At 55.2% G+C, this 25,426-nt stretch overlaps 2 protein-coding genes across 4 annotated transcripts in view; one reads left to right on the top strand and one right to left on the bottom strand.

The window, feature by feature from the left end:
* CFAP73 (cilia and flagella associated protein 73) overlaps positions 1-10,157 on the top strand; it is a 16,046-nt gene extending 5,889 nt beyond the window's left edge. Inside the window, exons 3-8 of one of the 3 annotated variants that reach the window (XM_019493713.2) lie at positions 1,232-1,336; positions 1,885-2,085; positions 2,831-3,052; positions 4,563-4,721; positions 5,218-5,352; positions 6,663-10,157. In XM_019493713.2, the coding sequence (XP_019349258.1) occupies positions 1,232-1,336; positions 1,885-2,085; positions 2,831-3,052; positions 4,563-4,721; positions 5,218-5,316 (786 nt within the window). In that variant the 3' untranslated portion in view covers positions 5,317-5,352; positions 6,663-10,157. Of the gene's footprint in view, positions 1-1,231; positions 1,337-1,884; positions 2,086-2,830; positions 3,053-4,562; positions 4,722-5,217 lie in introns of all 3 variants that reach the window. The other 2 variants (XM_019493714.2, XM_059713573.1) reach the window with 2 other exon arrangements.
* Positions 10,131-25,426, bottom strand: DDX54 (DEAD-box helicase 54). Its single transcript, XM_014593625.3, has 20 exons — positions 25,267-25,426; positions 25,015-25,141; positions 23,505-23,575; positions 23,160-23,348; positions 22,075-22,124; positions 21,435-21,476; positions 19,646-19,741; positions 19,096-19,217; positions 18,627-18,688; positions 17,738-17,869; positions 16,135-16,345; positions 15,393-15,527; positions 14,313-14,534; positions 13,884-13,957; positions 13,133-13,324; positions 11,983-12,125; positions 11,767-11,880; positions 11,321-11,425; positions 10,806-10,906; positions 10,131-10,547 (listed from the first exon to the last, which is right to left on the bottom strand). Exons 1-20 carry the CDS (start codon positions 25,396-25,398, stop codon positions 10,303-10,305), a joined length of 2,565 nt encoding a protein of 854 aa, XP_014449111.2. The 5' UTR covers positions 25,399-25,426; the 3' UTR covers positions 10,131-10,302.

Below are 25,426 nucleotides of genomic sequence, written 5' to 3'. Positions count from 1 at the left end.
ATGTCCCGACTGCAAGGGGTTTTATTACCCAGCCCCTCACCATCTATCCTGCTGTCATTACGCACTCTGTTGAAGGCAAAATACCTCAGCGTAGCCAAAAATGGCATGGCAGCTTTGTTCTATTTATGTACAGTCCCCTTGCAATAAGTCCGGTTGGAGTTCCTAGGCGCTACCATAATTAAGGCAATGGTGATGAGAATGTGTGCGCCTGGAGCTTGAACTGGGCCATTTTTTCCAGAAAAGTTGTTCTTTTCCAAAACAGTGCTGTTTTGGGAAAGATCAAAACTATTCACAAAATCCAGTTGAATTCAACAAATTTTGGAGAAAATGGAGATAAGCGTTCAGAAAAGTGAAGATGTCCAAAGTCAAACATCTACATGGGCTTTGTTTCAAAATGGCATTTCATGTAGGAACTCAGAAAGATGTAATTAAAAATGAGAACAGCCCAAAATGAAACATATTATACCAAGTGGAATGATTCAAAAAGAAATTGCTTGGGGTTTCGTTTTGCTGAGGGGAAACGGAAAGAAACGGGATGTGGAACGAGCTAAAATGGAATGTTTTTATCTGATTTCTACTTTTTTGGGCACTGATCTTCCCCCCTTCCCCCCAAACCAGCTGTTCTCAGTGATCTGCCTGTAGTCCCCGGGTGCAACGGCCAGATCATAAATTCACCTGTGACCTCTAAGAGTGACTGAGGATGACTGGGACTGAATGGGCTGGCAGAGGTACACGCAGCACTGTAACCATAGACATGGAGTTAGAGGGGCATTAGACAAAGGGGACTGGACCTACTAAACTGTATGGGATTGACACAGAGGAGCTATTTAAGTGCTCAGTTCCCTAGGTTGGACTGGCTGATCCTGCCTGGGTGACAGCAGGGTTGAAACTGGGTATTATCAATGCTTAAAGCATGATCTTTTGCTGCTTACACTAAAAAGAGAGCTTCCTCCATCACAAGCAGTAGTAGGTTTGTACCTCCTAAGTGGACGCTTCACTAAAGGGGGACAGAGGCCTACACTCTGGCAGTGTGTGTTACCTTTGTTCTGCAGTGTGCTGAACGGCTCCTTCAGCACTAAAATGGGCCTGCCGCTGCTTCCACATTGCATTGGAGGCAGCCTTGAACTGCTGTGTTTCCATGTACAGAGCCTCCTCTCAGGCCTTTAGTTGCTGCAAATCAGGGAGCCCAGCACAGGCTTCTCCCTCCCTGATGGCATTGCTCTGCCCCAAGGAGTTCCAGGTGAAGATGGAGAGCTTGCAGCAGCGCCGAGAGGAGCTGGAGCATAAGGAGGAGCAACTCAAGGAGGCTTTCTTCAAATTTGACAAGTTCCTGAAGGTGAGCATGCTGTGGGGGAGGAGAAGGGGCATGGAGCAGGCTGTGGGGTAGCAGAATGGGGTGGTGGGGAGGTGCAGTTTTCCTTTACTGAAGACAGGTTTGGCTGGTAAGGAATCATCTGGCCAAAGGAAACTTCAGTTGAGGAGCTGATCAAATCCCATCCCATCCCATTGGGACCCAGCCTCTCAGACACTGTGTACGACCTCTTCCTTCAGGTGTGGTATGTACAGCAAAGACCCACTTTGAACCCTGCTCTGAGCTGCAGGCTGGTTTCACACTCCTGGCATTTGTAGGCTGGAGGGTCTGGTTTTGCTTTGACTGTAGCAGACATGCAGATTGAGCTGGGTAGGTCTGGGACTGACAAGCATCAGCTGGATCTAAGGGAGCAGCTCCCCAGCTGGGTACTAGTCACGGGCTGTTATCCTCATCAGAGCTGGCCCCCCACTAGCCCACAGCCTTCTTGTGTGGTGGCAGTAAACATGAGCCAGCTGTGTGGTGGGGCCCTGGCCCTTGGGCATGACCCTTCTCCTCTCTGGGATGGGTGGCAGGAGAATGATGCCAAGCGGCACAGGGCACTGCGCAAGGCGAGCGGGGAGCGGCTGCAGGCAGCACGGAGCAACGTGGAGGCCATACATCTGCGCCAGGAGATTGCCCGGCTGCTCAGGGAGAGGGACAAGCTGCAGCGGCGTCTGGAAGCTAATGACATCTTCCGGAGCTACCTGCAGACGGTGATAGAGAAAACAGAGCAGGTGCGCTGGACCCTTCTCTGCAGGGAGCAGTGAGGCCCACTGCAAGGCCCCTGATCCACAAGCCTGGAAGAGCCCCAGGTCTCTGCCTCCTGCTCTGCACCACCCCCAGCTGAGCCTTTCCCAGCCCCTCACCTCTCCCTCATGCGTGGCCCACTGGGGGGGCCTTTGAATCTGGGCCCTGGGTTGGTTCCCCAAGGTCCCCATGCTGGGAAGGCCTGACCTTTTTGCCCCAGCCTGGTCAGTATTGTGGCCCCTGGCCAGGGATTCCTCTCAACTATTGTCAGACTATTGGCCTGCTGGTCCAGGGGCAGGAGCCTTGACTCAGCCCTGGAAGAGTAAGACAGGAGGCAGCAGGCTCTGCCTCTGTTCCCTTGGTGTGGCTGGGGTGTGGTGCCTCCCTGTGACTTGCATGTGCTGCTTACCAGTGGCACAGGACCTGGCATGAAGCACAGGAGGAGGGGCTGGGTGGTCAGGCAGCAGGGCAAGCAGGATCCAGTTCCCTTGCAAGAAAGAGAAGGGTCAGGAGGTGTGGGAAGCCCCCATCCCTCCCCCACTGCTGGAGATCTTACTGTGGGTGACAGTGGGATAAGTGCACAGATTAAAATCCCATACCCTGTGCTTTTAAGACACCTGTGAATGTGACAGGTCCCAGGCTGCAGGGCTGTAACCCTCTGCCTCCTGTTACCTCCTATCTCTGTCCCCCACTCCTGCACCATCCCTATCCTCCCTGCCCTGCCTGGTTCAGTTCCAGGAGATCAAGGAAATGATTGACCGGGTTAGGACACTGGTGGCCACACAGGCAGTGCTGGTGCAGCGGGAACTGGGGAGTCGAGAGCAAGTGGAGGAGGAACATGCCCAGCTCCAGCGGTACCTGGAGGAGAGCAACAACAAGGTCCTGCAGTGCAACAACCGGCTGGCTGAACTACAGACCCAGCTGGAGCAGGCCCGGGTCCGGGTGCACCAGTGGGTAGGTGGGGAGGCCGCGACCATTGGGTCCCATGGTGGTATCCCCAGGACCATGGTCAGTGGGCTGGGAAATTGCGTGTACTCCACTGTGGGGCCTTTGAACATGGGCTGTGGGTTGGTTTCCTAGGAGTCCCTGTATTAGGGAGGCCTGACCTATTTGTCCCTGGTTGCTCAGTATCATTGCCCCTGTCCAGGGATTCCTCTTAGCTGTCAGCCCCAGTATCCCCTCTTTGGTGGCACTGCCTACTCCAGGAGCCCACCCAAGGAGAGACAAGGGTCCTTGAGTGATGGTGCCCCAGGGAGGGGACATATCAGTGCCTCTCCGCCTTTGCTGCCTCCCTCCCCAGCCAGGTGCTTACTGTCAGCCACAGGGCAGGGGGTCTGTCCCCACCAGCTACTGCCCTCCCTCGTGTTCCTTAAACAGGCAGTGTGTGGGTCTCTACGCAGGCATGTGGGAAGCTGGGCCTGGCGCCAGCCTCACCCATGTGGGCAGCAGTGCCATGTGCACAGCTGGCAGGCTGGAGCATAGCAGCGGGGGTGGCCTGTACAGCTGGTGTGGTAGCCTCTGGTAGGAGGGTGCTGGAGGGTGGGGGGTAGCATGAGCAAGGCAAGCGGGACAGTGAGGTCAATTCCATCTGCGCCTGGGTTGCTTCTTGTTGGTGCTGTTGTAAGCCCATGTGTTACCCCGCAAAAAGCTTCAGAGGGTGCCACAGAAACTCCCAGAGCTACCAAAAATCCCTCCCTCCTGGGAGCTCAAAGGACAAGGACACGGCTTAGGTCATCTTTTAGGAAGCCCCCCTCTGCTGCCCATGGGATGGGAAGGCAGCTGAGAAGCAAGATGGTCTGCTGAGCCCTATTTGATTATCATGGGGGGTTGGGGGTCTCTATCGCCTGCCAGGAACAGAGCAGAAAGAGTTTTGTGGGGATGGGAATGAGGCTGAGCACTGGGGACCCTCCAGGATTTGAACTCAGGGCTGGTGGGAGGGAAAAGTAACAACTAGCCCAGGACACCAGGGGCTGCCCTGGATCCCAGATGGCACCAGGGCTTAGATGGAATGGCTATGCTGTGTGGCTTCCACCTGGTACTGGAACAGCCACCGGGGCTAGGGGGCAGGTCTGCAGCAGGGTGATGGTGCTCACTGGGCTATAGCTAGCAGCGTGGCAGTGGGGCAGGAGCTTGGGTTCCCAGGTTCTGCTCTCAGCTCTGCCACTGGTGTGCAGCAGCTCCCAAGCTGGCAGCTCTACCTTCTGATACATTGCTTTTGTCATGGGTGAAATGGGTCAATGCCTCTGGCTCTCAGGGTTAGAGGGATGCTTAGTTAATGAGCAGGGACTTGACCAAGCAGCCTACAGGTGGAAGGGGCTGACACATTGCATCCAGGGTGCTGGAGCAGGGATCAGAGACTCAGGCTGTGCGCCAGGGCAAGAGGCTTGCAGGGTGCAAGCTGGGAGGGAGAGTGCACGGCCTGAGGCCAAGGAATAGGTAACTCTCTGAGCCTGCCTTACTGCAGGAGTCCAAGTGGACTGAGATCCAGACCACGGCTGCCAAGAAGACCCTTGAGCTGGGACAGATCAAGATGGCCGCGCTCAACCTCTTCCAGATGGTGACGAAGCAGATGAAGCTGCAGGTGGACATACCCCTGGAGGACACAGAAGCTCAGCTTGACAAGGTCAGAGCTGTGGTTGGCCTTTTCTTACAGTCCCCCAGGCCCGAGTTCAAATGCTGAGAGGTTCCCCAGTGCACAGCAGTCTCTGTTACTGTGCAGAGATGCTCGCTCTGCAGGCTGGAGTGTGGCCTGCCGCCAGAGCTTCCACACCATCCCAGATGAAGCGAGGAGGGGCTGAGGCTGCCACACCAAACTCCTTACCCCGCTTCTTGCTGGGAGAGGCTAGGACTGGACTAGCCAGGGCTTCCCAGCACTCTTGCTCCACTTGCTGGGGGCTTCCTCCCCATACTTGGCACTTCTGGCCTGTTCCTGAGATCATACCCTGCGGTGGGAGTAGCCGGGGCTCCCCTACACTCATGCCTTCCCTGGTGAGGACGCATCATTCCCTACAGTAATGAGGGGCATGACATAACATGGAAGATGGCTCCTGAGAAGCAACCCACTGGGGTCTGTCCAGGCAGGGCTCCTTCCTGCGGTGACCTTGCCCTGTTTCCATCAGGTCCTACTCTGCATGACTGACCTGTCTGACATCCTTGCTGACGTCCGCAAGGGGGGGCCCCTGCTCACCCCTCAGACTTTGCCCCCTGCTACAAGCTAAGCCACATGGCAGTCTTCCAGAATGGCCATCTCTGTGGTGAGTTTGGCGTTGGGTCTATCCCAGGCCAACCCTGATTTCCACTGCTCCCCCTGCTGCATCCCTGCTTGCTGTAGTGAACACACCTTGCCGTGTCATGCTATGAAAGCAGCCCTGCTATGCTGCCTGGTTAAGGCTCAGGATGCTGCTGGCTTTGCAGCCTCCAAATCACCCCAGATCCTGCCCCAGAGGCATTCAGCTTTCCTCAGCTGGGTTAAGGACTGCACCTGCTAATGAAAAGGCAGGAGCTTCCCCCAATATCCTGCTGCAGACAAAGCCTGCATTATAAGAACTGTAGTCAACCACAACACTGAGCCAGTGGGACAACCACTAGTTTAGCCACCATCATGGGACCAACCTGGAGCCTTCCAGGGCATAACACACCTACCAGGTGAATCTACCTGTCCTATTAATGCTATAAAGGCTTACTGCAAGAGTAAAATATTGTGCAGTAAGCCTTCCCTGGGAGCACATCTACACATGCTCCCTGCTGGGAGGAAATCTGCTCCCAATAGGACCAGCCCAGCACAGGGCTGCTCCTACCCTGCTCTGGCCCCCTGCAGCAGCCAGGGGGAGCTTCTGGTTCCCCTGGGATGCTAGCCTGGGCTTTGGTAGGGAGCACCGGGTCACTGTCCTGATATGAACAGAGGACCAGGAGAGCTCTGCATGAGGACAAGCCCCATGCCCAGAGAAGCTTCACTACATGGCTGGGGGCTGGCAAGTAGCTGTCTGGGCTTCTGGGACAGCTCCCAGGGCAGTGTGGGGAAATCCCCACCCAGCCTGGAGCTGGCTGGGAACTGCCCCAAAAGCAGGACAGCTCCCAGCCTGCACCGTGCTCCCCTCCTCCCACACATGGGTAAATCACCAGCCAGCCTGAGGCCAGCTGCCTGGGAAAGCAGAGCTCCCCAGCCCCGGTGTTGTTCAGTTCCCGCAGGGATCCAAGAGCTGTGCAGCGCCAGAACAGAGTTCCTTGTCCCCTGTGGTCCCCTAGTGTTGAGACTGACTGAGAGCAAATTTGTAACTGTGCAGTTAGTTTACTACCTGTATTTACAGGTACTAACTGTACAGTAAACTAATTCACTGCACAGCAAATGGTGCATGTGTAGATGGTGACGCTTTACTGCGTAATTAGTCTACTGCATCAAATCCTGGGGATCAAATGGGAGGACTGCCGGACCAGTGCAAGCATCCTCCATTAAGCTGCATCCACCAGTATCGAAGCCTTACTCTTGAGAAATCAACTCCAATGGATGGGCCACTGTGGCTGGATGTCCGAGAACCGCCTCCCTTGCCAGATTCTCTTTTCCCAGCTCTCTGTTGGCCAACACTTAAAGGGCGGCCAAAGGAAATGGTACAAAGACACACACAAGGTCACCCTCAAGCACAGAGGCATTGACACCAATGGTTGGGAGGAGCAAGCTGCTGACCGTTCAGTGTGGTGCCACCTGGTCCACCAAGGCACCCACCACTTTGAGACCTAATGACTTGATTCTGAGGTGGAATGGCAGCGGCAGAAGGAGACCAACTCGGGGCTGTGGATCCCATTCTCCTGTACAACAACATGCCTCCATGGCCAAAGAATGTGCGCATCCAGAATTGGGCTCCTTAATAACCTGAGGACGTCATCCTCGACTCCGAGGGACTGCTGCTGTTGCCAACTTGCTGCGCAGTAAAGCATCTCATGTAGACGCAGCCACCTTGAGCTAAAGGGCCCAGATTCCATAGCCGGGGTTGTAACACTCCTGTCCCCTACAGCACGAGACCTAGAACACACACTGCCCAGTGTGTTAACCCTGTTATACCACAGGTGATTATTGTCTGTGGACTATCATTTGTGGTCATGCACCTGGCTCCACAGCCAGAATCCCATCAATGGTCAGGCACATATGCTGCAGTCACAGGGATTCTTTCTGCTTTTAACAGAGGGGGCCAGTTCAGTGGCAAAGGACTTGACTGCAAGTCAAGGCCCACATCTGAAATGTGGTTGACTCCTTTCACGATTGTTGTGGTGGGGCATGACCCATGAGAACCCTTGGAATAGCCGTTGTTTCTGTAGCATTTGAAGGCCCTAACCAGGCCTGCCTGCTCAGTGGGGCAGGAAGCAGAGAGCCCTTCAAAGCTTCTTCTGGGCATCATCATCAATTTGCCATCTCTGTTGTAGGTTCCCCGGCAGCCCTGTGGCTGGGTCAAAGCCTCACGTGATGGCAAGAGGTTCCAGGTCCCTGGAATTGCCACTCCCTCTCCCTGGACCAAACCTTGGCAGGGACCATAATCTCCCTAGCACCATGATGCCCCTTTGGCTAGACTAGAAGCCCAAACTGATAGCCCATCTCCATGCTGGACTGCCAGGGCCAGGACCCCAGCTATCTGCAAGATGCTCAGGTGAATCCTGATACACACAGGCCAGGGCTCACTGTACACCTCAGACCCTGTCCTCCAGTACCTCTGCCTACTGCTGTCCTGTTAACCTCTTGCAACTTGGAGTCTTCCAAGCTTCAGTACATCTGATGTACAAAGCAGCTGTAGCCATGAAGGAAAGATGAATTAGAGATACAACAGTCTCACTTTATAGGAATGATCCCTTTTCTGCATTGATACCACATCCTCATGTTAACAAGACTGTACCAGAAAGCAAAGCCAATTTTTGCTGGTGCTGTGCTGGTAGCAGAGAAAGAAGCACTGGCTCATTGAGGTAGGGGGAAAATGTCTGTTATGCCTGGGTTCAAATTCAACAGGGAAAGGTTTAAAGACTATACAAAAAAAGAAAGGCTCTGATCAGCTGCAGACCTGTCTGACTGTACTGGGAGAAAGGAGATGTCAGGCCCCAGGGAGCAACCTTAAGCAGGTGAAGTTCCTTCAGTGTATGGAGGTGACTCAGAAAGCCAGAAGGCCACCTTTCTCCTGCAAGCTTGATTTGTAGGTGAGGCTGGATTTTTCTTAAAAGATCTCAAACTATCATTTAAGATGGGAATCTCAGTTTGCACTGGCTGTAGATTTCTCCTTTATTTGGGAGAGCTGCTCATCTGGACAGCTCCCCATGGACTGTGCATAGCATAGAGCAGCTTTCTAGGTTTCTCACCCTATGGGTCACAACACAAAAGTGGGTCACAAGAATATATGAAAGGGATGTGAATAAACTTTAAAAATAGATTCTCCTTTAAAGGAGAAAAACATGGGAGATCATGGTTTTTCCCTTGCAGGTTGGCAAACTCCCAGCCTGCAAGGGGCTGCTTTGGGCCTCCCCTCTATGCCCCGCTCTCCCACACACTGTGGGGCTTGGGGTGGGGGCAGCAGGTCAGAAGTAAGGGTCACTGGGTCAGGACTAGCCCTTGATGTTTACAAGTGGGCCCTGGTACAAAAAAGGTTGAGAACCACTGGCATAGAAGATATCTCTTTAGAACAGAGGAAGCAGCACCTGTTACTTTCTACTGCTTCTCTGCAGAGTGTCTATGCTGGATTCCTAGCTCTTTCACTCACTGCATGCCTGGGGCTTTTCATTAAAAGGTGGCCTTTTTACAAGGCATGTTTTCAGTCACATGCTGATCTTAATTTAGCTCTCTTTAATGGAAACTTCAACACTTGAGGGACAGAATTATAGTGGGGAGGGGGTGGTGTGTGAGAGCCAAGAGGAAGGCTGGATTACAGTTAAACTTCCTATGGGTATTGAGAAGGGTCAGTGAAACTTTAAGGGTAGGGAATGCCCTTACATTTAACAAGGAAGCCAGACAGGAGGCTTTGCTTCCATGCAGAATGCAAAGTGAAACTTTTGTGGAGCCTTTCGTGCCAGTCTGGGTTTTCCAAGAAACTAAGAGATTTGTGCTATTTCTCAACTGCTGCTTTTTTTATTCCCAACCCGACTGAACCAGAAAGGGAGGGAATTATGAGAGAAATTCCCTTCCTCCATTTGACTTTGGAACTAAAAAACCTCTGACTGGAATACAGCCAGAGCTTCTGAAGTGATTTCCAATTAAATGACAAGTTTCTAGTCACCCCATGGAAAGAAATATAACTTCTCTCCCTTCTGTTACCTTTGCTCCCCCCCAAAATTGGGGCTTTTAAGGTCAGCAAGTGAGCATGGCACCAGAATTGCAGAAGGGCAATAGAGAGTTTGGTTTGAAGTTTAACAAGGCTCCAGATAGGGCTTAGTGCTTCCTATGGAGGGGAAGGCTGATACGTTGTCCATTAACTCAATTAGCTCAATATGAGATGAAGCTGAGGGTATCTGGGCAAGGTCTGATTTTGGTAACAGGAATGTCGGGGCCTGGGCCCTGTCCATTTCCAAATCTCTGAAGCATAGCTGGGCCCTAGCTTACACAACTAGGAAGCAGGGCACTGTGCTGCAAGTAAGCTCTCTCAGAGCTAGGGCCAGTAAAAAAAAAAAAAAGGGAGGGTTAGAGTTATTCCTTACATGCATTTAGCAAGGTACTGCCTTGCCTTCCCCACTCAAACACGGGATGCAAACACACTGCTGCCTCTGGCAGCACCAGGTGGTACCAGAGCTGCCTACTTGCTGGCAGTTGTCATATGCCATTCCCAAGTGCCTTTTTACAGTCACCCCTGAGATGCTGCCACAATGAAATAAGAGATGCTGCAGGTTGGCAACCAAGGTTGCCTGGGCCTGCTGTGTCCAGCTCTCCCTTGGCTGGAGGCTTTCAGGGGGCACTGAACAGATTAAAGGGCAGCTGTTCTTTTCTCCAGGCCAGAATACTGCCCAAGTCACTGCACCCATAGTCACTGTCTGCTCTGATAAGCTGCATTCAAGATGAACAGTCAAGAAATTAAAATGCAACCACTGTGTTGTTTAATTTCCTCTCAGCCCAGAGTCTGTACTGCAAATGTGGCTGGGGGAGGGGAGCAGAGATAGGGCACATGGGCTGGGTATTGGCTCCTGGCTCAGAACAGCCCAGCAGGCCGAGCGTCGTGTGCCCAGCCCCTTCCCCAGCCCAGCCCCTACAGCCGCTTCCTCATCTTGCCCTTCTTAGCACCTGCCCCCCGCCCAAAAGCTGTGCGCCGCAGTTCCTGCACCCGCTGCCGGTTCTTGGCCTTGAGCCGCCGAAGTCCGCCTGCCTGCAGAAAGCGCTGTTTGGTTGTCTTCCTCCTCTGCTTCAGGATCTGCTGCTTGCTCCTCAGCTCCGAACGCACCTTCCCCTGTGGGGCTCTGTCTCTACCTGGGGAGGGCTGTGGGTGCCTGGTGCCTGCATGAGAAGATAGAGCCGTGTTACACAGAGCTCTGGGTCTCCAGTCCCTGCAGATGCAGAGACCCGGTGCTGGATGCTGGGCCAAGAATTAAGTGGCCAAAGGACTGGACACTGCTGTAGGGCCTCTGCCCCTGACAACACATTGCATAAATTGAGCATACCAGAAGGGCATGCACCAGGACCTGCCTCCCCTCCCCCCACCACAAGACCATAGTGAGATAGCAAGGGTTGGTGCCCCCCATCCCAGGCACTCACCTTGCCCTCTTCTTCCACGCCTGCCGCCTCTGCGCTGGCTCTCTCCCTCCTCCTCAGAGTCCCTCTCATCAATTTTGTATTTCTGCTTCCACTTCTCATAGCTGGGGCAGCAGGCTAAGGGGACAGCTGGGATCTGCCCTCTGCAGGGGGGTTGGACCTCTCCCCACCCCAACCCTGCTTCCTCCCTTCCCCACCCCCATCCACGATCATTCCTGAGCCCACTGAGCTGCAATGCTGAACAGGGTCCACTAGGGAGAGATGCAGGGCAGTGATCCCTCCCCCCACTGCAAACTGGAACAACCCCTGCCTTTGCCCAGTGCCCATAGACTCCTCCAGTCCCTCATACTTGGTCCTGGCACTCAGACATGCTCTGCTGCCTCAGACAGAAAGGGCGGCGATGCAGGTCTGGCCTCATCGTGTCCCATTACCCGCTACAGCTGGCTCCCTTTCTGACCTCTGGCCTGCTGCCAGCAGCCTCCACACCTCACAGGCACTGTCCCAGCCATGAAGGATACAGGTTGCTCTTGTAGGAGCTGCCAATGAGCCTGCCACTCTCCGTGCGGATCTTCTTCTTGTCCCCCTGGCCTGTCTGCCCCACAAACCGCTTCTTCTTACGGTCCCTGGAACAGGAGGGGCTCAGTGCACATGCTCACTGCCCCCCCCAAGTGGGGCCATGCTGGAGCCCCTGGAGCGAGGGGGTCTCTGCCCCACCATGCCATGGGGAAAGCTTAGCACCCTGAGTTGCCATCCAGATGGGGTTGGAAGGGGGTAGAGGGCTATGATCTTGGGGCCAGTCTGGGACTCATCCCCCTTGCAGTTCCCCTTACCCCCAGCCCTCAAAGCAGGGGTAGGAGGGTAGGAAGGCAAACTCCAGCCTGCTGCACAGGGTACTCAGGGTGGGGGCAAGGGGCACTGTGTGTGAGGGCAGTTGTCCCTGTAGCCAGGGAGAGGAGGCACTCACCACTTGAGCAGCTGTTTGCTCTTGTTCATGTTGTGGGTCTCATCGCCCATGAGGTCCAACACGGCTCCGGCAGCCTGCTGCTCAAAGGCACTGCCCTCCCCAGTGATGCTCAGCCTATGTGGGAAAGGACCTAGAAGTCACCCTGGGTCCAGGAGCCAGGGTACCCCCTGCTACCCAGCCTCGAGATTGCAGCCCAGTCCCCACCCCCCAGCTCACCCTCTCTCGCTTTCAAAGTCCTTGGGCCTGTAGGGGATGTAGAATTCTTTGTCCCGCAATGCCTCCCGCTGCTTCTTTTTTGGGACAGTGTCCCCTGTCTGGCACTGCTTCCGCTTCCTGCCCACCACAGAGGAGAATATATCCTGGGAAAGCCAAGCACAGCAGAGCTGTCGGGATATGGGCAGTGACCATACAGGTACCCTATCCTCCCCCTTCTCCCCTGCCAGGCCCATCTGGGCCACTGATGGACTAGAGCAGATATGGCCACCCTGAGGCACATGTTACAAGTGGCATGGGCAGTCTCTGTATGCAACTGTGCCAGACCACGGGATGAGGGGGTGCATGACAGGCAAACCACTGCCAGATAGAGCAGGGAGCACAAAGCAGAGCAGCAGATTGGGCAGGGGAAGGGGATCACAGTGGCAATCAGGGAGGGCAGAGGGCTTAATTTGTGGCATGCCTGCCAAAAAGGTTGGCCCTCACTTCATCAGAAGCAGTTGGGCAATGCCACCCCTGGTACATAACTAGGCCAGCCCTAAGAGCTTCGCACACTTCTCTTGGGGTACAGACCAATGATTGGGTACCTCAGTGTAGTTTTCATGGGTCCTGGAAGCCAATGCAAAGTATACCAGGATCAAGAATGGATGGAAAAGCACCATGCTGGTCTAGATATATGCAGCAGGCAGCTAACATTACAGGGCCTTGCCACCAGCTGGAAAGGGAGCAGAATGGCTCACTGGCCTTGAGCAGCTACCTTGGGGTGGGCGTGGACAGATGCTACCTACCCCAACAGTAGAGGTCTAGCTCTGAATGTTTCAGAGGTAACTTTTCACCACACTGGGCAAAACCACTCTGGTTCAGAGGGTTCCATTGTCCATCTGCCACTCTTGGTTTCCAGTACAAGGCTCATGACACTGGAGTAAATGGGTTGTCTGTCCAGGGATTTGAACAGTCAGACCTTTTACTTTTAAGCAGGTTCAGATGACCCACTCCTCCAAGGCCCACCCCCAAAAATGTCCCAGCCCTATTCTGCACAGTACAAGGCCTGTGGCAGGCTAGGCATGCGGGAGCAGAGGCAGGCTGCGCATGAGGAAAGGAGAAAGCCAGAAATGCCCAATGCCGGGGGCACTAATACACCTGTATCCTGTACCTGGAGGCATCCGTTCTCCTCCTCAGGCACTGTGGCAGGTGGGCTCTGGGCACGGCCCCGCAGAGCAGCTGCAGCCCGTTTCTCTTGTTGCCCCTGCTGGTACTTGTCAATGCGGGCATGGTCGTGGCTGCGCTTGGCTCGCATCACATCACTGGCCGCTGTTTTGCTGGTGGCGTTGATCTCGAAGATGGTCTAGGGCGAGACATGTGACCTGCGAGTGACGGGGGTCCACACGCAGCAACACCCGAAAATGCCCAGTGGTCTGCCAGGCCTGGAACACTATGTAGGGGCAGCTGATCATGCAGCCCGTTACATGGGCTACAGCCAGAACAGTCAAAGTGGCTGTTCAGGTGCCTTGTAATAATGCTGCTGCAGGGAGGTCTTGGGAAGCTGGCAGCATCTGTGCTCATTGCAGGACCTCTGACAGAGGGGCAGGGACCCCTCCTCGCTATGATCTTGCATGGCAGCTGGGCTGGAATGTAGGTATATGACCAAGTGGCACCTTACCCATGCCTTAGTGGAGTCTCCGGTAAGCCTCCTTATTACCCAGGCCCATTCAAAGAAGCGTGTGTGTGCAGGGGAGACTAGCCAAGATTCAGTCCAGCAGGACCAGGAAGCACCGCACTGGGGAGAGGCCCAGCCTGCAGAGCTCTTGGCAGCTTCTCTGCCAACAGGCCAAGCTGCCAGGCCTCTGCAAACCAGGGTGCAGGAATGAGGTGGGGGTAGGAACATGGATGGGGCCCTCACTCACCGCTTTCGATCGGTAGGTTTTGATGCTGTCTACCAGCTTCAGCCTTTCCAGCTCATCCTCCTCGAAGCGAGAACCTTGGAGGGGTCAGCAGAGAGGGACATGCACACACTATCACCTTCTAACTAGAGCAGAGCAAAATTGTTTATACAGGCTCCCGCCTAAGTCAGGAGAAGCACCAGAGGGCACAAGGCAGCATGCTAGCTCGGCCAGTAGGGCGTGCTGCTGAGAACAGCACAGAAGCACTGGCTGCTGGGAAAGCCTCCAGCTATGCAGGCCAAGCCTCTTCCTGGAGGAGCAGCACACCAAGGAGAGTGGCACTGGCCATGGGAGCTTCCCCCAAGAGACTCCAGGACTCCTGCACTAAGGTGTGAGTAGGGCACTAGTGGTGACAATGCTTGCAGGTCCTTTGCCCCCTGGGTGGGTACTCACTGAAGAGTGGGTGGATGCCCAGCTGGGAGAAGTCCAGCTCCTTCGACCTCTTGATGGACTCCGGGGAGGGACTGGGCCGGGACTTGAGGTACTGCTTATGGGCGTTCTCTGCCACCCTGCGCAGGCTCTGCAGGTCCAGCGAGCTCTCGTGGTCAGTGAGCAGCAGGCACTCCTCGTCATCCACCACACTCTGGGGCACCCGGCCAAACACCCCGCCCACGTCTGGGGAAGCAAAGCATGTCAAAGCTGCTGCTGCCTTCCCCCACCTCCGTTCCAAGCCACAGCTCAACCCCCCCCCCCCCGTGTAACTACTTGGCTGGGGGAGCAGAGATCACGCAGGGGACTGGGCCCTGGCAAGGAACCTTTGCAGGCACTGCTGTGAACCTCTGGGTTTGTGGAGAGGAAGAACCCAACTAAGAACCCACCCAGAGCTGATCCTCTCCTGGCCACATCCTGCTCCTGCACTCTGAACGTGGCCTTGGCATGAATCCCTGCTACAAATCTCAGCCCCTCCCACACCTACACTTGGGACAGAAACCAGGCTGAGCCGAACTGCCAGTATGGGCAGACGGCTCCCAGAAAGCACAGCAGACAAAAGGGTCCCTGTTCAGCATTGAAAGGTGGGTGGGGAAGGTTGGGTCTGGTCTATATTAGTTCTTATATGGGGAGGGCAGCTATTACATTTCACTGCAGATGGTACCTTACCAGACTGAAGCCTGGGGCCAGGAGACCTGCATCCTTGCCTGGCACCCAGAAGGCAAGCCTGGTTATGGAGCAGAACAGAACCATGTTGCAACAGGGCTGGATCTCCAGTCACCACCCCACTGGCATCTATTACTACCTCTGGGGTCTCCATGATGGCCTCAAACTTCCGTGAATAAGAACAGTGTACCCAGAATGAAGTCTGAGTGCACTCCCCCTTCCCCACCCCCCAAACACTGCAGCTGCTCTGCCTGGCCAGACCATGAGAGCAGCAGGCTGGCTGGGCTCAGTACACCCCACCCCTGCCACCACACACAACCCAGCTCCAGGCAGGGGCCTCCTCCTCCCACCTGGGGCCAGCACACAACTGCACCTTACCAGAAGGCTTGTCATGAGGGCTGGCAATGGTCAGCGGGCATCCCAGGAACAGGTGCAAGTCAAAGACATATGGGGTCTCATCTGGTGCCACCAGTGAGTAGGCAGTGCCGCTCCGGCCGGCACGGGCCACACGGCCTAGCAGGGGCAGAAGAGGCAACGAGACGTTAAACCAGAGCTATATTCAATGAATTAGTCCTGCTGGTTTCCAGCTTAGACTGCAGGGCTGGGGCAGAACATGGCACCAATCACAGGAAGCAGAGCCTCCGGGGCAGCCAAGCATGTGGACTCTGCCCTCTGTGCCAGCCTCAGCCAGGAGCAGGGGAGTGGCTGAGGAGGGAGCTTGGAGCTCCTAGGGGACTCACCTCTTACCCCTTGCTGATGGCAAGTCTCAGCTTATGGCCATGCACCAATGGGGGACCCAGTGCTGTGTGGCCCTGCCACCACAGTGAATGCCCCTCCACTACACACCCAATGCCTGGCCCAGCTGCTTCCCCTGCTGGGAGGCTCACCTAAAGAGCCTGCAGACAGCTGTGGGATGGAAGCCACCACTGTCCCTGCCTCCCCTGGCTTGGCCTAGCCCCTAGCAGCCCAATGAGGCTGGAAGAGCAGTTCCACTCCCAGGACCCTCCAGCTTGGGCTGCATTAACAGCTCCATTGACTGGAGTCACCCATAGTGAGGGCTCTTGGGGCAGGACAGCCAGCTGGCTAGGGTATGCCCCCACTGCCCAGCCCTGGGACCCACCAACACGATGCAGGAAGAGCTTGGCCTTGGCAGGGAAGCTGTAGTTGATGACGTTGTCCAGCATGGGGATGTCGAGCCCACGGGCTGCGACATCCGTGACGAGCAGCACTGGGCACTTGCCGTGTGAAAACATGGCAATATTGATCTTGCGGGCAGTCTGGTCCAGGGAACTGTAGATGTAGGTGCAGTTCACACCCTGACCTGTCAACAGCTGGAGGGGGATGGAGGGGATGTGCATAAATCAGACCTAGATCCCTGCCAAGCCCAGGGACCCACCCTCCTCCAAGCAGTCTCCCCAGTTACCCCCCTTTCGCAGCCCTGCCCCACCCCAAATGAAGCTGGCTGAGCAGCAGCAAAGTCCCTGCCTCACAGACACCTCCTCCCCCCCCCCCCCCAAATCCCCTGGGGGCTGCTCCCACCACCACCACCACATACAACTTCTAGGCTGACATGAATCTAGAGGACCCTGGTAGCAATACGGCTCCCCACTGACCCTTTAAGGGGGAAAAAGGGCTCCAGGCCCATCTGTGACTTGCTGCACTCATTTCCCCAGGTGAGGAGTCCAGCTATGGGCAGGGAAGTCGCAGGTGATTTAGTCATATCTGGGGTGGGCACAAGCTGGAGCCAAGGGCTGTGTGAGCTGGGGCACTGGCTTGAGCCATGGCAGAGCACCAGGGGGTGGGGACTTGATGGATCCCAGGGAGACTGCACAGACGTGTGACATCTGGCTCTGTGGAAGGGACTCCTAGGAGCGTAAGGGGAGAACCAGGGGACCTGAAGTGCCTTGTGTGTTGGGGAAGCCTGGATCCACACCCTGCTTCTCTTGCAGCCCTGGTACTCCCACCAGGTGGGGATGGCTCTGGGATCTGCTGGGCACATGAGCACAAGCTTGTGGAGTGGGGGCTGGGTGGGCTGCTCATATAGCCTCCTGCTGCTCAGTCATCCAGCTTGCAGTACTGCTTGCTGCACATCAGTCCTGGGAGATGGCAGGTTTCCCCTCTTGTGGTAAAGGCATAGAAACCAAAGCCTGAGGCATGAGCCAAAGGCCACATGGCAGGTGTCAGATCTCTGACTAGACCCGTGCCTATTCTGTAAGGCCCATATATTTCAGCCCCCTGGTCTTGCATGCCTCCCCCAGGCACTGGAGCTGCTCCGGGGTGCCTGTAAACAGAGGACTGGTCCCCATGGCCCAGAAGGTTCCTTCTTGGCTACGGTTCCCAGTCCCAGTTAGGTGCTGCCCTCTGGTGGCACAGAGAGGAAGAGCCTCAAAAAGAAGCACCAAAGCCACCATGCACAGTTGCTTACGCAGGCATCTCCCCAGGCCAAGTGCCCGTGAGCACTGCCAGGTGCTTGTCCTTGTCCCCATTGGGCCTTCAATGGAGCTCCATTGGGGCAGAGTCACCCATGCAGCCCTGGCTGGGAATGCAACACCTGCGACAGCACCTCTTTCTGGGCAGGGGAGACTCCTTTTCTGCTTCATCCCGGCTGCCCCTGGGGTGCCCTCACAACAGACAAGAGCCTGGCCCAGCCCCACTGCTCCAAGTTTGTACAGTGGTGCCAGCACCAAGCCTGTGATGCACCTTCTGCCCCAAGCTGCACTTGCCTCCTTGAGGTACTCAGTGTGGTGCTTGGTGGCTACGAAGACAACTGTCTGGTCCTGAGGTCGCATTACATTCCTTAGCAGGTGCAGCAGGATGGCTGGCTTGTCATCTGCACGCACATGGAAGAAGGCCAGCTGTGAGGGGAGAGGGGGAATGAGGCTCCTGCTGCATGGCATGGCACAGATAGATGTCAGGCCTAGCACAGCCAGTTGCTCAGCCTCAGACAGGGACCACTATCATGGTTGGGTTTGTACAGAGCCAGACACAAGGGGCTTGGGTCCCGATCAGAGGCTCCTTGGTGTTGCTGGTGTATGACTGATGCCCTACCCTGGCCATTTAGGAGGTCAGGGCTTTGGCCTGTCTGGAAAGCACCCAGGGCGCTCTTGGCACAGACAGGGGGTCATCTCCAAACTGTATCCCCAGGGGCTGAAGGGAATTGGTGCCAGGCCCTGGCTAGCTCAGAGGTGAGCACGTGGGACTCGAGAGGCAAGAGGGTTGCAGAGTCCCATCTCTGCCAGTCCTGGGTTCAGGTCCTTGTCAGGGGTAGACTGCAGAAGGAGGTAACAGCACTTCTTTCCAGTGCTCCTGTGATTCCTCAGTGCACCTGCGAGACAAGACTCACAGGGGGATTGTATGTCACTAGCAGCAGTTACCAGTGGTGACCACTGGTGGAAGCTAAGAAATGCAGCTTACTAGAGAGGGACAGGGACATGTGTACAGCACCATCTATCAAGCTCAGGGAGTAGGAGACAGGCTTCCAATTACTACCACTGCCACCCAGCCTGCTTCCCTTGCCAGCCCACAGCAAAGCACTGAGGCCTGGCTCAGACAGGGACTCTTCTAGTCAAGCTCAAAGACTGATCAATGCTTGCCAACTCAAATATTTCACACCTTGAGCTGCTCGCTGAGCTTGTTCTCTACGTCCAGACGGATCAGCACTGGCTCGGTGAGACCTGAAGAATGGGCACAAGGAGAGGATGAGCTGCAGAGCCATGAAAGGGCGCAGGAAAGTGGGGCTTAGCAGAGACCAGACTTTGTACGAGATTGGAATGGGCTGAGGCACCAGGCTCTGGGCCACGTGCTGGTTCCAGCAGGCCTGGGGCTAGGACAGAGCATGGTGGGATAAGTCTGTGTGTGCCTGGCTTTGGTCAGTCCCTTGCTTCCACTACAGCTAAAACCAGATCCACAGAAGTCCTCAGCAAAGTGCTGAACCAAGGAGGGTGGGATGTTGAGGATCCTAGCTGGACCTGGCCAGCAAGAGAATCCCATGCTTCCAGGAATCCCATGCTTTGCTACCACTGAGCCTGTTCTGGGGCCTCCACCCCACCCCTCTCCTCCTACCCCCAGAGCTGCTCCTTACCAGCCCGAGCAAACTCCACGAGCAGCTTGGGGAGCGTGGCAGAGAAGAGCACAGTCTGGCGGCTCTCAGGGAGCCGAGCGATGATCTCCTGCAGCTGCTCCGCAAACCCCATCTCGAACAGCCTGGGTTGGGGGAGGGAAGCAATGCAACGTCAGCAACCATGCAACAGGCAAGTGAGAACCTGATCCACCATACCAGAGGAGCCCCAAGGGTCCTGCACACCGCAGGCACAGGGGCAAGCCTCAAAATCCAGCCTTTGACTGTTCCAAAGGTCCTGAACCCAAGAACCCCACACACCTGTCCCTAAGTTGGATGGGGTTTGCATGGGAGGCTGCTGGTTGCTCTCCCAGGACCCTTGGGCTGGTCTGTGCTGCCTCACTGGCCACCTCTGCCCCTTGCTGGCTGCTCCAAGGCTGCCACAACCTAGTGTTCCCTGTGAGGCAGAGTCCCAGCACAACCACCCTCCACCCTGACCCTGGGAGTATCCACTAACAGTCAAGACACGCCTGAAAGAAAAATCTCTCCCTTGCTGGAATGGCAGGAAACTGACCTGTCAGCTTCATCAAACACCACATACTCTACGCTCTGCAGCTTCAGGTTCATTTCCACAGCCACGTGCATCAAGCGTCCGGGGGTGGCGATGATTCTGGAACAGACAGCCCCCATGAGTGCAGCTGGGACACCTGGCAGCCAGCCAGCCCACAGCTCTTTGCCAGCAAGTGTCAGGGAACCACCCACGCCCCAAAACCTGGCTCTCATGGTGGACAGAGGGATGGAACTGTCAGAATGAAAGGTCTCTCCACATGGGACCTTGCTTTGGTAGCGGTAGGACCAACCAGGTCTTCCCTATTACCCCCCTTCCACATGCTAGGATAAGGGGAAAATTCAGACCCCAAGTCCCTCCCAAGAGAAAAGTCCTGGGTGTGGAGAGCTAGGGCTTTCCCAGAAGTCTGCATGGGAAGCTGTGTTTAAAGAGGTGCTGAATGGCAGGCAGTAGGACTGAGCAAAGCTTCGGGTGGCGATTTGATGCAGAGATTAGGCTCGATTCGGTGGCCAAATCTCCGAATCGAATCAAGGGACCAATTAAAAGGTCCAAATCGATTCAAAGCTCTCTGAATCTTCAGAAAAGATTTAGAGAGTTTTGATGATTCAGACAGTCCCTGGTGGCTGCAGCAGGGAGCTGCAGCCAGACTTGGAGCTGGTAAGTAGGGGGCTGGGACCCCTGCCAGCCCCTGCCTGCTCTCCTAGCCCCCACATGGCTGTCCCACCTGCCTTAGCTCCCAGTGCTTAAAAAAAAAAAAAAAAGCTCTTACTCACCAGGTGCTGCTGGGCAGGGGTGGCGATCCCTGCTGCCCCCCACTGCATGGGAGGCTTTGCCATGACCCCCCTGATCCCACCCCTTGCTTCCCCAGCCCCCCCACAGCTGCCCCACCCAAGCCAGCTCTGGCCCTTTAAGAAGAACCTCCCCCAGGTAAAGCCCCAGGACTTACCACTCCTGCAGTGGCCTCAGGGGTCTCCTGCAGAGCCTCCCACATGGTGTGGGGCAGTGGGGATCCTCCTCCCCCCACCAACAGGAAGGTATGGGGGGGCTCAGTTTGTTTTTTTTCTTAAAGGGCCAGAACTGCAGTGGGTGGGGCAGCCATGGGGGGGTGGGGTTGGGGGGTTTGTGCAGAGCCCCCCATTCAGCGTGGGGCAGTGGGAATCACCCCCCCACCCAGCAGCACCTGCTGAGTCAGGGCTTTTTTTTTCCCCCCCCAAAGTGCTGGAAACTAGGGGGCAGCCAGGGCGATTCGATTGAATCAATTCGGGGTAGTGATTTGAACCAATGAATCGAATCACTGTCCCCCGAATCAAATACTATCTGCTTTGCACAGGCCTAGTGGGAAACTCTGACAGATGGCCTGTAAAGTGAGTGCATAACTCCTCTGGCTTCCACTGGGCATCTCTGCCCACACCAGGGTGAGTGTAGTCATGCCGAGGATGCACCGACTCTTGGACCCTGCTGTGCACCTTGCATAACAGGCTCAGAGTCTGTAACTGGGACTTTCAGGGGCCAAGGTCAAGGCCACACTTCTGGGAAGAGCCCTGAACAGGTGGACACATGGCAACAGCTCAAGCTGAGTCTCCCCCTGTGCCTCACTCACTCCAGGTAAGTTCCTGAGGAAGATGCAGTAGCAAGGGAGGTCACAGGAGTGCATGTGGGTGGCAGACATGTTTCTCAGAGCTCAGCACTCCCAAACTGGGAAAAGTCCCAGTCAGAGTTCAGTGCCAGCCTGTGCTACCGTTTCCTGCCCGCACATCTAGAGAACACAGTACCCACCCTTGTTGCTCCAACTTACATGTCAGGATTCTCATGCAGAGCTGCAAACTGCTCTTCCATCCTGCAGGGAGAAAGGGGTGGATAATAATGGCCAGCAGAATGCACCACAGCACCCATGGCTTCAGGACTCCGTGCTGGGGCAAGAAAGGGGCACCCAGCTGAGCATCACTTGGAGGCTGTGTACCATACTGCATGGAGCCTCACATCCTCAGTTATATGGTACTGGTTAAGGACAGGTTGCTGCAAGCCTGGAGTCAGACTTTCAGGGATCACTTGGAAGGAACAAGCTCAGCAGTGAGTGACACTTTGCCCAGCAGAATACTCCCCCTGACCTAGCCTGCAGGGGCTCTCACCCTGTGTGTTTGTACACATGTAAATAAGATCAAGGCTGGGGGGAAGTTCATCCTACATGCAGGGGATATCAGATGCCAGTCCAGAGCCAGCTGCTAGTTCTCTAGATACACTGTACCCTTAGCCCAGGTCAATGCATTGCTAGAATTGAGCCAGGCCCAACTTTTTACAAGTTTCTACTACAGTTTGGGTGAGTCTTAGCAGAAACATTAGGTTAAGTGTTTGCAGGCATTTCTTGGCCCCACCAGTGCCTGGGTTGAGGCAGTTCCACCAGGGCTATTAGTTTGGTTGCAGTGTGATGGGCTTACTTGTCTCCTCCCAGAATCAGCGCAGTCTTCAGGCCTGTGAATTTGCCCAGCTGCAGGATAAGAAGCAAAAGAGAGTTAAAGCGCAGTCTGATATCAAACCACCTATTGCTCCTACTCCTCTCCAAGCCCATGAAACATCTTCAACTGCTGAGGTCCCCAGGGTGCAGGTGGCTTGACTGTAACTACAATCAAGCTGCCTACTTTCTCCCTCTGGTCTTGTTCCTCTTATATCCATCTGCTCGCTCTCTCTCTCTGAGCACTGGCTGGTCTGGCTTTAACCCTGGCTGCCAGAGAGGTCAAGTACACTCCCTGTCACTCATGGGATGCCCACACAGCAACTCCAGGAAGTGCTCAAGAGAAATGGCAGCAGCAGCCAAGCCCTGCTTAACCAGGAAGGCTAAGGAAAGATGGGCCTTTGGGATCCTTGTTAAGCAAGTGAACTCTGAAAGCAGCCAGCACCCAATGTTTCAAAAGGGATGTTGCAAGGGGGTCAGAGAGTGGACAATTACAGAATATCTGGCCTACAAGGAAAAATTCCCTCTTAATCTCAGATAGTTGCCCAACACCCTGCTCATAAAAGTGGCTCCCTCTTTCTTTCTTTTTTTTAAATCTAGTTCTGCCTTATTCAGGTTCTTACATGCCCATACAACTGAAAGAGAAGTAGGGCTAGAAGGGACCTGATAATTAGGTCAGCTAGTCCAATCCCCTGCTCCAGACAGGATCCTAGACAAGCATTTGCCTGACTGTTTTTAAAGACACTGAGAACAACCTTTTCATACAAAGGGCAGGCACAACACCAAAACACCAAGAATACCTTAATTACCCACAGGTAAAGCAAAAGGATGAGGGCAACCTCACTACGGTATCTGTGAACATTCTTACTCTACTTATACAATCTTCTTATGCTCTTGGCTTCAATGATATCCCATGGCAATGAGGTTAAGTGTCATGCAAGAAGCCCTCCCTCACCCATGGCTGCAGCGCATTGCCTCCCTGTATTACTACAAGTGCTCAAGCCCTGACAGCGAGGGCTCCTAGCTATTCTAGCCCCCATCTCAGCAGGGGCTGCTTTTCCTGGACCATACCTCCTTTGTGAACTTCATGGTCTGTAAGGCGAGCTCACGAGTTGGTGAGAGGATGAGGGCACGTGCTCCTGTCTGCGCGCTATGTGCCTTCAGCTTCTCAAACATCGGGATAAGGAAACAAGCTGTCTTCCCGCTGCCCGTCCGGGCCATCGCCACCACATCTTTCCCGTCTAATATCACTGGGATGCTCTGCAGGATAAAACCAAGAAACACTGTTGATTCACCCTATGGAATCCATTCCAGATGTGCTGGGGAACCTGCTCCACCTGCGACATTGGACAAGTCTGTGGAGGCAACCTAAGGAAGCCAGTGAACATACCATATATCTGAGAACCTGTCACTCACCTTTCTCTGGATGGGTGTTGGCACGTTGTATCCCTTTTTCATGATACCTTTGAATACAGGATAGCTTAAGCCTAGAAGACAAATATGATCATGTAAGCACTGTTCAATTTCTTTATCAGCGATTTGGATGACACGGTGAAAAGCAACCTGTTCAAATTTGCTGATGATACCAAAATATGGGGAGAGGTGGGCACATTAGCAGGGAGGGAGAGACTGCAGAAAGACCTAGATAGGTTGCAGGGGTGGGCTAACAAAAACAGGACGCGTTTCAATACGGACAAGTGCAGGGTGCTGCACTTGGGCAGTAGTAACCAGCAGCACACTTATAAGATGGGAAACTCCCTTCTTGAGCGCACGGAGGCAGAAAGGGATCTTGGAGTCATTGTTGACTCCAAGATGAACATGGGCTGACAATGTGAGGTCACGGTTGGCAGGGCTAACCGGACCCTATCGTGCATCCACAGGTGCATCTCAAGTAGGTCCAAGGAGGTGATCCTCCCCCTCTACGTGACACTGGTCGGGCCACAGCTGGAGTACTGGTGTCCAGTTCTGGGCACCCCACTTCAAGAGGGATGTGGACAACATTGAGAGGGTCCAGAGGAGGGCCACCCACATGATCCGGGGACAGCAGGGCAGGCCCTACAATGAGAGGCTACGGGACCTGAACCTGTTCAGCCTTCACAAGAGAAGGCTGAGGGGGGACCTTGTGACTGTCTATAAACTTACTAGGGGGGACCAGAAGGGTTTGGGGGAGACCGTTTCCCCTAGCGCCCCCCGGGATAACAAGGAATAATGGCCACAAGTTGTTGGAGAGTAGGTTTAGATCACACATCCATAAGAACTACTTCAGTCAGGGCGGCTAGGATCTGGATCCAACTTCCAAGAGAAGTGGTGCTGGCTCCTACCGTGGGGGTCTTTAAGAAGCAGCTTGATGCCTACCTGGCTGGAGTCATTTGAGCCCAGTTTTCTTCCTGCTCAGGCAGGGGGTCGGACCTGAAGATCTGCAAGGTCCCTTCCGACCCTACTTCTATGATTCTATAAGTAAGTGCCCACTGCAGACCAAGAGCACAGTACAGACAGCTCCTGTGACTTCAGTGCAAGCCCTGTAATACTTGGCCTTCTTTTTTCAAGCTCCAGTGCCTGGAGTCCAGTGACTAGATGGTGACCCTGGCTCCTACCGACAAGAGGCATCTAGGCCCGATAATTGTACATAAAAGCTCATGAACATGGTTTGGACTCAGGTGAATGCAGGGCCTATGGAGGTTTCTCTGGACCAGAACTCATGAGTCTGCGGAGCCAGGCAATGCTGGAGGCTCGAACTGTACCCTGCTATGAGCCTGCCCGCTCTCTTAACAAAAAATGCCATAATGCAGCTCTATAAAAAACAACAGCCCAGAGGCCAACAAGGCACAGGCCTGAATCAGGCTGGTACCACTGGCTCCTCCACGAGGCACCCACGGCCTGCTCCACCCCAGGGCAACTGCTGCCTGCCCGCCTCGGGGCCGCTCACCCATGGACTGGAAGCCCCCCGACTTCTTCTTCTTCCGGTTCTGGGCTCGCACCATCTCCCTCGTGTCCGGCTCCACGTCCGAGGCGCAATCGGGGGTGGGGAAGGCCGGGAGCATCTTGGCGGACGCCTGCTCGGGGGGAGACAAGACAGTTGTGCCCGGGCCAAGACAGACCGGCGGGGCGGGGGTCTCAGCCCGCCCCGCTCCACTACTCGGGGCAGCCGCCGACCCCTCAGCCATGGCCCCGCACGCACCGGCAGCCCCGCGCTCGCCTCAGCCCCGGCCTCGGCCTCCACGTGGAACTCGCCCGCCTCCTCCTCCTCGCTGCCGCTGCCCGGGGCGGCCCGCACGCACGGACGCCGACGCCGGCGGCGCGGCTGGGCCATGGCTACGGCTGCCGGAAACGGAAGCGGA

The sequence above is a fragment of the Alligator mississippiensis genome, chromosome 10, assembly GCF_030867095.1.
Source record: "Alligator mississippiensis isolate rAllMis1 chromosome 10, rAllMis1, whole genome shotgun sequence".
Lineage (NCBI taxonomy): Eukaryota > Metazoa > Chordata > Crocodylia > Alligatoridae > Alligator > Alligator mississippiensis.
Note: the sequence above shows the minus strand (reverse complement) of the source record. Positions and strands in the feature narration are given on the sequence as shown.

Excerpts from the sequence above, each read along its gene's own strand:
- DDX54 (XM_014593625.3), bottom strand. The coding sequence starts at position 25,398 with ATGGCCCAGCCGCGCCGCCGGCGTCGGCGTCCGTGCGTGCGGGCCGCC. Across the intron at positions 23,576-25,014 it reads GGGGGGCTTCCAGTCCATGG|GCTTAAGCTATCCTGTATTC; the intron begins GTGAGCGGCCCC and ends TTTGTCTTCTAG. Across the intron at positions 19,742-21,434 it reads CTGCATGAGAATCCTGACAT|AATCATCGCCACCCCCGGAC; the intron begins GTAAGTTGGAGC and ends TGTCTGTTCCAG.